The sequence below is a fragment of the Neolamprologus multifasciatus genome, chromosome 7, assembly GCF_963576455.1.
Source record: "Neolamprologus multifasciatus chromosome 7, fNeoMul1.2, whole genome shotgun sequence".
Lineage (NCBI taxonomy): Eukaryota > Metazoa > Chordata > Actinopteri > Cichliformes > Cichlidae > Neolamprologus > Neolamprologus multifasciatus.
In genome coordinates this window covers 46,169,532-46,181,132 of record NC_140445.1, presented here as the reverse complement: position 1 = coordinate 46,181,132, position 11,601 = coordinate 46,169,532, and the positions used below count along the sequence as shown (strand labels likewise).

Genomic DNA, 11,601 nt, shown 5'->3' with positions numbered 1-11,601 from the left:
ATGCTTTTATAAAGAACTGTAACTTAGGGTGTATTTGTTTTATCTTTTACTAATCTGTTCAACGTTTTATGCTTTGTTTTGTTGCTTTAGTGGAGGTGCGGCCGCTTGTTGAGGGGCTAGGCACGTGAGGTGGAATCCCCTCCCCAATGCATGAGTGTACACACCGCCGGGCATGGGTAGATTGCACCATTTAGATTTCAATGTGAGTGACAGTGAGGTTTGCAGTGGAACTACACGGGTGAGTAATTGGTGGCACCCTTGGGCACTGCTCTCTGTTGGTTGCCTCCTCAAGTGGTCGGTCTCCACCGTTTTGTTTAGTTATTTTATTGAGTTATTTTACTAGGGTAGCACCGTGGTAGCGAGCCTGTTTTATTCACTGTTTGTTAATAAAGTGTTTTAATTAACAGTCTTGCAGTCTCAGCCCTGCTACCCTAAGAATTTCTCTGATCTTACAGTTCTATGCTTTTAGTAGTTAATTTTGATTTGTAAAACTGATCTGCCTCACCTCTGCTGTTAATAACGAGCCTGTGGGCTTTGGTAGCTAGTGTAATATCTACATTGGCTATAAAAAAATCTTTCCTGGGGTGTAACTCTCTCCCCAGGTTGCGTTGTCAACATCCCTTAGGCTACGTTCACACTGCAGGTGTTAATGCTCAATTCCGATTTTTTGATCAAATCCGTTTTCTTTTGTTTTTTTTTTGTTTTGTTTTTTTGTCTGCTTGTTCACACTACAAATAAAATACGACAGCAAACGCGCTCTAGTGTGAACGCTCGAAGCGGGCCGCATGCGCAAAAGAAGACTTCACACAAAACGCGCTCTGTACACCCAGAGCAAACAATATTGTTTGACTGATGGCTCTTAAGACTTAGGACTTTACGTTTCCCAATTTTTGCTTTAAGTTTTGTTATTTACATAATGTAGATAACCTAATAATTATCCTTATTGCTGTTTTAGAGGAGCGGTGCTTCAAAGGAAAGTTGCAGATTTCTGTCAGAATCTGCAGATTATACAGTTCAAATAAAATGTTCAAATAAAATGTTCACGTTTCCCCAACGTTGTCTTCCCAACAGTTTCACTAACATCTACACTTATTGGCCAGGAAGCGTTTGCGATGTCTTCTCCGGAGCTGATAATTAGCGTCTGTCTTGTGTCAGTGACGTAAAAGACGAATTTAATATGACATGACCGTTCAAACAGCAGTCGCTTTCTAAAACATCGGATATGTAACGGATTCAGTAGCTACCACATACGAAAGTGACCCAGCTCGGATTTGAAAATATCGGATTTGTGCCGTTCACACTGTCATACCATGATCGGATATGGGTCGCATAGGGTCAAAAAAACAAACAAACATCGGAATTAAGCATTAAGACCTGCAGTGTGAACGTAGCCTTTGTCACAGTCCCTGGTTATCCCTCATTCGCGCCACCACACAAAGAAATGATCATTGTCAGATTTTTATGGTAGCTTTATTTTAATGGTGAGAGACACAATATTACTAAAGAGCCAGAAGAAGCACATTACATAAAAACTGATTTGCATGTAACGGAGTGAAAATATGACTTGGTGGTGAAATCATTTTTGGCAAGCACAGCAGTGAGATGTTTCTTGTAGTTAGTCCACCAGGTTTGTACACATCTCATGAGGGATTTTGGCTCACTCCTATTTTTAGAAACTTTAAATTTAAGTTTCTTGGTAACTGAAAGCTTTGGTCATACTAAGTGTTTTGGAGGAAGGTTCAGAGGAGGTTGGAGATTGTTACCATCAGGGGCTCATCCGGTCAGGATGAGAATGAACAGTCAGCAATCACTTGCAGGGTTTTCATTTTATTGAATAATGAGCAATAGAAAGACACACATGGACTGCTATCTCTGAAAGAAAATAGTGTGATTTTAAGTAACTCAAAATAATACAGAAACTGACCTCAGCTGCCGCCCCATGTGGGAGTGAAGAAAGAGTGAGCTGTAGGTGAGCGCAGTCCTTTTATAACGAGTGGCAGGTGAGTGCAATTAAGGGAAAGCACCACACCCAATCAAAGGTGAGGAAAAGAAACAAGGTGCATCCAGTGAAGTGAATGTGCTGAAAGGTGAGCCTTTACAACACTAAGCATTTGTCTTCTCCAATCATTGTGGGTCTAGTTTATGCAAAATAACTCAATTTATACTTTTTTTTTTTCCTCCACAGCACTTTCTCCCAAGCCTTCACTGAATCATTTAGCACTTACTGGTAGATTTAAGATGGACCTGTACTGCTGCTTGCTTGAACAGTGGGACCTTGCAGGTGCTTCAAGATTTTAAATCAATTTAGTGTAATATATCTGTGATTAATTGATTGGGTGTGTGCCCATGTGATATAAGGTTTACAATCTGTGGGAGCCAGACTTCTGGTTGGATTGTAGGGGAAGGAATACTTATTTCACTCAGTGACACACAAATCAGTTAATACCTTTTATTTAATGAGAATTTTTTTTGATTGATACTTTGTCTCCCTCTATTAAAATGAATCTAACATTGTAGACTGTTCATTTCTTTGAGGGTGAGAAAATTCATAATAATCATAATAATCATCATAATCATCAAATTATTATTTCCTTCACCGTAACTCTGTAGCAGAGAATCATCTGCTCTTTTTCATCTGCCGTTAGTTCAAGTTCATAGTTCAAGTTTATGTATTATTGTAGGGTCTACCTTACAACATAAAGCGCCTTGAGGCGACTGTTGTTGTGATTTGGTGCTGTATAAATAAAATTAAATTGAGACTTGCAGAATTGATAAACATTACACTGACAGCAGCTCAGACTTCCGAGTGACCACTGTGGGTCACTCGGATTTGTTCCCCCCCCCCCCTCCCCCACATATCGCACTTTGAATATAATTTTATATGATTTATAAGTAAAACATCGCAAATGTAACAAAACTAAAATAACGGATTGGATCCGGCTTACTAAATGTATAAAAACAGCATAAATACAACACTTTCACGAAAGCGCTCTTATTTTGAAAGTCTAGGCGGAAATTTCTTTTGGATTTCTGGCCCGTTTGCTATCACCTGTCTTCACCTCCCTCCCCTTCCTCACCTCTCAGCGTCCTCCATCCTCATCCTACACTCCCGCCCCCACCCTACCAGGCTCTTCCCCTCGTTCACACCGGTAGTTGTCATGGCGATGGAGTCAGCCCCGGCGTCGGCTCCGGGGGTTGTTGCCATGGAGATCCCCGTGCGAGGTGCGCTCCCGGCGGTGGAGGAAGACGAGGACTTCAGCGCGCCGCTGCCGGGGTGCGAGGGGCGATTAGGGCACCGCAGAGGCGCGGGGAGACGCCGGCGAGGGGTGCCGTTCAACCGGGGCAGCTACTACATGCTGATAGTGATTGGGGAGATCGGCACCGAGCACCAGCTGGACACCGCCAGAGCGCAGATAGAGCGGGGTGAGTGACGGACGTCCATCCGCTTTATTACCCGTGTGTCTTCCGTGATTCAGTGTGCAGCAAACATGGAACAGCAACAGGAGAGACGTGTTTTGACGCAATGATGGGATAGTATCCATAGGCAGAAGCCGTTACTGCAGCATTGCACCATGGGACACTACGCATTTTCCTTACCCACAGAGTGTTGCTGTAAGAAACTGCAGACTCATAGAGGCAGAATGGAATTTAATAGTGCAGTAGTTTGGCCAAAATCTCTCTTGGAGCTCCAAATACTGCACTAAACACCTACAAACACTCACCAATTACCAGATAAAGAGACATAAATCAGCATGTCAGCAGATCACAATCTGCACAGGAAGTCTTTAGTTAAAAAGAAAATAAAACAGTTTGTATTTTCAGGCATCAGAGTGTGTTTTTGTGCTTGGTGGAGTGTCACTATAGTGTTTTTTTTTTCCTTCTTTGTTGCCGTGATGTCAAGTCAAATCAAATCAGTAAACACACAAACTTTGTAGGCTTTGCCCAGCAACAAGAACACAACTGTTTCCCAGACACAATGAGGGAAGAGTTTTCAGTTTCCTGCTGGACTGATTATTTTGCCATCATTACTCGGCTGAATATCTCAGCGCTGCTCTGAGTTGAAACCCTCCTCCTCTTCCTTCTCCTGTGGAACTGCAGCAGCTTGCAGTCGTTCCCGTCACTGAGGGCTGTCTGAAGTTTAGAGAGTAAATGCTTTGTTGTGTGAAAGATGTTTCGGAAGCACGCCTGTCAGCTATTTTCTGCGCCACCGTTGCCAATCTAAGCTGTTCCCGTTGCAACGCCATATCAACCCCTGTGTGTCCCGTCTGACCTCCTCTTGTGATCACAAGCTCGGTGTCACACCCACTTAGCTCATTACTGCATCGATTTTCCCAGGTCGGTGTTTTAAGCATGACTCAAAGTAAAAGACCTGCTGTCGACTCACATTACACCTCAGCTGCAGGGTCCCTGTGTAGGCCTGCAACAAGTCACCCTCACTGCAGTGTTGTAATTTCATCAAAACAAAAGGCCAGAATCTTCATTTTGCTACAGCTGATGGTTCATTTCATTGCTGATTAAATGGCCACATTTTGGTTAATCCTTTGGTTGACATGACGTGCCCCAAGTCTTTTGAAACAACAGGCTGATGCTTATACAAAAGGTCAGAATATAATGAGAAACTGGCATTGCAGTGCTGATCTTTATGAAGGCAGTTAACTTGAAAACCTCATCAGACAGGTTCTGATAATGAATTTGATGTGAAAAACACTAAAAAATAAAAATAATGACAAGTTCTTTTATATTCTCATTTTATTAGGTTAGTTTTGCAAGTGCATAGTGCACTTGGCACCTTTCTAAAGAAAAATAAAAGTTAGGAACTGAAAAACTATTACATCCTTAAGTTTCTTTTTTTTTTTTTTTTTTTTTTTAAACTATAACTAAAAAAGATCGAACGAAAATAATGAGAAAAACAGTTAAATGATCTTAAAGTTACAGCCGGTTTATGTTTTTATGGTGATTTAATAGAAAAAGGACATTACACTGACAAATATACATTGAGTAGTATATGATTATGTCTTCCAACAAATTGATGTGTTTCAATGAACTTACACTGAACCCATTTAAAATGCAGAGGAGTGGGTTTGCAGTTTGTAGAAATTCCCATGTGGAGGGATATTTCAATTCCTGTCTGCACCTTCAGAATTTAAGATATGAAGCATCATACCTGTTTTATCATCAAAGGAGTTCCCTTCATCAAAGAAGCAAAAATGCAAAGGGAGATAGATTTGCCCCTCTCCAGACAGCTGACAAAACAAGAGCTGAGTAAACAACAACAACAGCAGGTTATGAACTAACAATATACCAATTAATGTTAGGTTTATTTGCCTCAAAAATCACATTTTCCCTCTGAGTTTGATTACATTCTCACAAACATATGAGTTACATTTGCTTCAAAGGTACTTTCACTTACACTGGCTAACAGCAGCTAACAGCAGCTGCGCTTACTGACAGAAAAGTTCAGGATATCCTTAACAGCTCACCTCAGTATCGTTGTCATCAGTCAGAAGGGAGCTTCTTTGACTCCATACCTGGACTCTTTTCACAAAATTTTACAGCCTTTTCCAGAATGATGTGAACAGATGCGAATGCTTCTCATGCAGCAATGACAGCTGAGGTAAACAGTCTTCCACCGATAGGGATCTCAGGGGATATGGATCTGGTCCAAACTATTGGAGAAAACACACTGACCAGCCATGATGGAAAAAACTTGTTTTTATATATACAGTAACCACTGTAGTTAGGATTATTGGGAGAGGTAAGACAGCGAAATCAGTTGACTGAAATCTGAATGACTGAGATCTACATCTCCCTACTATTGACAAATGTCACATTTATGCCATTTCCCCCCCTGAGTACTTTGGTCATTTATGATTTATATTATCAGCAAACATGGTGCTCATGTAGCAAGTGACATTTGTGCTTTAAAACAAGGATGGGCAACATTTTTCCTGAGGAATATATATAGATATAGATAAAGCATTTTTCTAAAACTCCATTAATGCAGCAGACATACTGGATTATTTTACTAATCAATTCAATTTTATTTATGTAGCATCAAATCAAAACAAAAGTCACCTCAAGGCGCTTCGTATTGTATGATAAAGATCTTACAATAAAAAAGAGAAAACCCCGACAATCAGAAAACTACAAGAGTTGTCTGATTGTTGGGGTCACTTGGCAGGAGTGGCAAAGAAAAACTCACTTTTAACATGAAGAAACCTCCAACACAACCAGGCTCAGGGAGGGGCAGCCATCTGTCACCACCAGTTGGGGTTGAGGCTATTGACCAAATTCACCCTTTTACAGATTACAGGGTATCTGGCTCCTTCTGATGTTAAAAATTAAAAGATTGCTTAGATAAAACAATCCACTTAGTGTAAATGTCATATAAGCCTTTACAATCACCTAGATCTAACTCATTTTCTTACATGCAAATTCTGTTATACATATAGACTAATGCATACACCTATATACTTAATCTACAGTTTGTTTCAGAGGGTCATGACAAGTGTAGTGCCTTTTTTTTTAAAATCAACAGTAGTACAGACTCATTACTGCCATTTACTGTAAGATTTATTAATATAATGTTTAGCGGGGGTGTTTAGTTAGGTATGATTGTGATGGTTATTGGCCCCCAGTCTGCCCATGGGTGCTTTGAAAGTTACCACTGAGGCTGGCTTTTTAAAAAAATTATATATCCTGTGATAGTGAAGTATTAAGGCTTTCAGTAGTTCATGAAACCTCTTTCATACTTGTATTTGTTATTGAACACAAGCTGACCACTCGCTCAGCTTGATGATTATTACATCAGAATCAGTGCCCGACTTTTCTGTTTTAATCCTTTCATTTCTATAATTTCTTCTTCAAATGTGCCGCGAGCTGGAAAAAAACTGCAAGTTCATATTTTGGATTTGATTAACTTAGACACTATTGAAAAACTTTGCTATAAAGCCTACCTGTAGGCAGCCTGCAGCATTAAGCAGTTATAATCCTTTCTCCGTATCTCAAAGTGGGGAAAGAGGAAATATTCTACACATAGTGTAGTAAATGACTCATTCAAAAACTATATGTTGTTTTTATGCTATTATTAGCCTTTAACAACCTTCCCATTCTCCTGTCCTGCTGCAGCTCCAAACACTGTATTATAGGGACATTCCCAGAGTACACAGGGTGGTTGTTGGCCAGCTTTACTGGCCGTGCTCTGCTTAAGGTCTTATTCAGATGAACATGAATTTTTCATAAACCCACTACTGACTCTGCACATTGACAAGACTAAACCAAATGACTTTGTTTTATATTTCACATTTCTTGTGGTGTGCTGAACTGTTTAATTCATAATTTTAGCCTCATTAAGGATATTTTAATGCCACTCATTAAACATGGGAATGAAAACTATGCCTTACTTGGAGAGGTTTCACAAGAAGACCTTACAGACAGTAAGATTAGGAACTACACGTACGATTAACTTACAATCCATGTGATGAAGAGCATTGTCCGTTTTTAAAAATAAGTAATTTATTTGAAATTAACGTGGACTGTGTTCGATGCAGTGTATGAGAAGCTCCACAGCTGAGCTGTCAAAATGCAGATCTGAGAGACTCACTTTGAGCAGATGCCGACAACCAGAAGTCAGAGGTTTTCTTCTGCATGTATAAAGTCAATCCAACCAGGCTTCTCATTAGTTTAGGTGACTTATTTGAACTTGTGAATGGGTTCAGTTAACGAATTACTTTTTATAGATATGTAAATAAGTAAATATTTATAAGGTTTTTAAATTAATGATTTATTTTATTGTTACAAAGTTGTGGGGAAACCAAAACCCAAAAATATCAAATCTATTGTGATATACAAGCAGCAACTCTTCACACTGGAAGAGAGGGTGGAGTGCCGAGACGTTAGCTGGCTGATCAGTAAAATACAAACTAAAAGTGAACTACAAACTGAAGCCAAACCCAGAAAGCTTCCAGTACCAGAGATTGTATTCCTTTTGCAGCATCATATCCAGACATCTGTTTTTTGCACAGACACAAAGGAGGTTTCTTTAGAAACGCCTAAAAATGTACTCGACTGGAACTCCTCACGCAAGCATATGCAGAAACTGATGAATCCTTTCTTGCCTATAAACAGCCATTAATGTGTGAGACTAATTACAGTGTTTGAAATGTTGACTCTATTAACTTGCTGACAGATGTCATCCTCTATGATGGGTTGATCAAAAATAAGAAGGCCTTTGTTATTATCATAATTTGCCCTTTCTTTTAGTCTTCTCTCGATGCCAACAGTTATGTTGTCATGGGGATTGTGATGAAAATGTAATATTGTGCCTCTAGAAGCTTATCATTTTTATGCATCTGGTAGTGCAAAGAAAGACACTTGGCAGTGAATGCTAAAAGCATTAATAACAGAACAGTAAGAGAGTGATACAGCATCTCTGTGCACAGACTGCAGTCTGTAGTCATGGAACATTTTCTACTCTGTTAAGGGCATTTAAGCAGAGGGGTATGGATTTGGAAAAAAAAATGAAAATCTAGTTTCTTGCTGTGAGTAAAGGAATCCAGAAGTGGGTGAGATGAGAGAGGCATGTGCATTGGTTTCCGTCCTGCTGGATGAGATCTGACATAAGTTCCCTTTGAGAGAGAGAGAGAGAGAGAGAGAGAGAGAGAAAACTGCCCCGATTATCTAATAATAATGCAGTACCTTCTTGATATCTATTGTCTGTTGAAGCGTGCCTTTTTTTGTTGTAAGCCATCAACACTCCATTTACACATATTAACAAGCTAACACATGGTTAGTAGCCAGATGCACTGGAGCCTTGTAATTCAAAGGACTGAAGAGTCAATAAGATTCAGTCTTGAACTTAACTGGATCAATCTCAGCAGGTTTTCTTCAAGGACCTCTCTGCCCATATGGGGAAAAAATGGACAAGCAGTACATGTACATGTTAAGTATCCTGTTTTTTTTCTCATGGAAGTGGCCCCTTTCGGATTTTTGTACTCTTACAAAGAAGGACTTACACATGCATTGCTGGAGTAATGGGATTTTTTTTCTCTCTCTTTCTTTCCAAATATAGATTTAGTTTAGATTAGCCTACCCATGACATGTTGCTACTATCACAAGCTATACTGTAGGAATGGGATTAGCCAGGTAATGGTGAGTATTTTGTGTTTGTCAGACATATAGCTGACAAACACAAAACTGCCCGAACAGTTTAGTTTTTGACCTGTAAGACCAGAGAATACAGGAACTCCTGCTTACTCTTAAATGTCATAACAAAAGTTAGAAAGGGTTACAAAAGAAGACCAATTATTTGTCTTGTTGTACTCTCAGAATCTTTTAAAGATAGTTTACCATATTTTAAGTAGGCTTTCATAGCTAGTCAGCTATGAAAGCCTAAAGGTGTGATGAGATGCTCATTTCTCTGTTATCTTTTCAGAGGGCGTCTAAAGCTTGGCGATCGTGGGATTTTTCTTATTCTACTCAGTTTGGCCAGATATCCAACTCTAGGCAAAGTCCTGTGGCTTCCAATTACAATTAATAAGTCCACCGATGGTTTTACAAACACTCAGAGCTTTAAAGAAATCTAAGAACGGATTGGATTTCTGAATTATTTTCACCTTGTGTGTAACTAATTTACAGTGTTCACCAGACAAATGAGGCAGATTAGCATACAACAGGGTGTAAACTGTTCAAAAGAACTTCATAAAATCACCAAAACCAACATCTACCTTTACCACACAGAACTGACCACTAGCCATATGACATTAACTCATCTGCCATTTTGGACATGTGGCACAATGACATTTTATTCACTTTTAGGGTAAAGTGAATAAGACCCTGTTCACACTCTCATAAAAAATGTATAACATCCAATATAGTGGACAAGTTTCAAGCAATGTGTGCATGATGTCATGTCAGAAACCTTTCGCTGACTAAAAGTCATCAGAGGCTGTAATACTGCTGTGGATATAATGTGCTTTCACTGGTTTTTAAGGTTAGTATTTCTGAAATGAGAAATGCATGTGATGCTTTGAGTTTCTGGACATTTTGAACATATGAAGTGGTTTCAGGTCATTGACCTTCCCCAAAACCCAAACAGAATTCAGAAAGCGAGTTGAGGAAAGACAAGACACGACAGCAGCATCTGATAAAAGGTTACCTCAAGTACACAGATAAAAGAAAGGCTCAGAAAAGTTTGCTTAGTTTCACCAATGCCTGTGCTTCACTGCATCACGTTGTCCTTTAACAATCTTTGTCTTTCTTCCTGGCAGGAATTCGATCCTGGGACGTCGACCTCAAGTGCTGCGACCTTGATCAGCAGCTGCAGCTGTTTATAACTCGCCACTCTGCCCACTTCTCCTCCGAGGTCAGAGGTCAGTGTGATGTGGCTCTTTATGAGCCTGGAAATGACTTGACAGAAACCAGCAACGTATTCTGAATAACATCCTAAACAATGAAGCTTTTTTTTTTTATTATCTTGTATATTTTTGCATTATCGTGACAGTGTAGCTCCAGTCTTTAAATTCAACATTTAGCAAGAATTGAACTGAATGCAAGTAGATATAAAATACAGAATAAATCATTAGTGTTTTATCGACCTGTGTGATATTTTGTAGATGTGCTCAGTTTAATCAAGTGAAGATCTTTTTTGGTTTCTGTGTGTTTCTGGGTGGATTTAGGCTAGTTAGGCTTGTTTATTTGTTCACCACTGAGTATTCTGTGGGTAGTTTTCAGTTTATGGATTTTTGTCTTTATCCGGTCAATAGATGCTATTATTCAAAGCTGCCAAACACACCTAGATCATTAAAGGGGGTCTGTTATACTAATAACAACTCCATATTTTTATTCTTGGACTTTGCTAGAGTAACCTTGGACGATTCACATTTCAAAATAATGTTATTTATCTCACGCTGGGCCTGTCCGTCATTTTTTGAAATGAGCTGTTTTAGCTCCATGCCCCCAGCAGACATGCAGATAATGGAAAGCCTCGTCCCAATCATCATAATCACAATGGGAAGACCTCATTATTTTTCAGTAAGTGGACAATCATTAAGTGTCCACTTACTGACAGTATACACTGAGAGTATACAATGAGTGCAGTAAAAAAGTAATTGCTACCCCTTATTAAATCTTTTTTTAAAAGTGCACTGAATTTCACACCCAGCCCTTATTATTGCCAGACCTGTTAAATCAAGAAATCACTTAAACAGAACCTGTGTGACAAAGTGAAGTAGGCTAAAAGATCTCAGAAAGCAACACATCATGTCACGAACAGATGAGAAACAAGTCATTAGCATCTATCAGTCCTGAAAGGATTACAAGGCCATCTCTAAGGCTTTGGGACTCCTGTGAAACACAATGAGAGCCATTATCCAAAGGCAACTTGGAACAGTGGTGAAACTTACCAGGAGTGGGCTACGAAAACTATTTCAAGAGCGCACAGTCGGCTCATTAAGGAGCTCACTGGAATTGCTCAGGTGGTAGAGCAAGTCATCTACTAATTGGAAGGTTGGTGGTTTGATCTGACGAGACAAAAGTTGAACAGATTGGATGGTTTGAGTCGCGTTACATCTGGTGTAAAACTAACACAGCATTTCATGAAAA

At 39.5% G+C, this 11,601-nt stretch overlaps 1 protein-coding gene across 1 annotated transcript in view; it reads left to right on the top strand.

The window, feature by feature from the left end:
- Positions 1 to 3,102: 3,102 nt before the first annotated feature.
- map1ab (microtubule-associated protein 1Ab) overlaps positions 3,103 to 11,601 on the top strand; it is an 83,787-nt gene continuing 75,288 nt past the window's right edge. The window contains exons 1-2 of the mRNA XM_085168937.1: positions 3,103 to 3,423; positions 10,269 to 10,370. Of these exons, the coding sequence (XP_085025063.1) occupies positions 3,159 to 3,423; positions 10,269 to 10,370 (367 nt within the window). The 5' untranslated portion in view covers positions 3,103 to 3,158. The remainder of the gene's footprint in view (positions 3,424 to 10,268; positions 10,371 to 11,601) is intronic.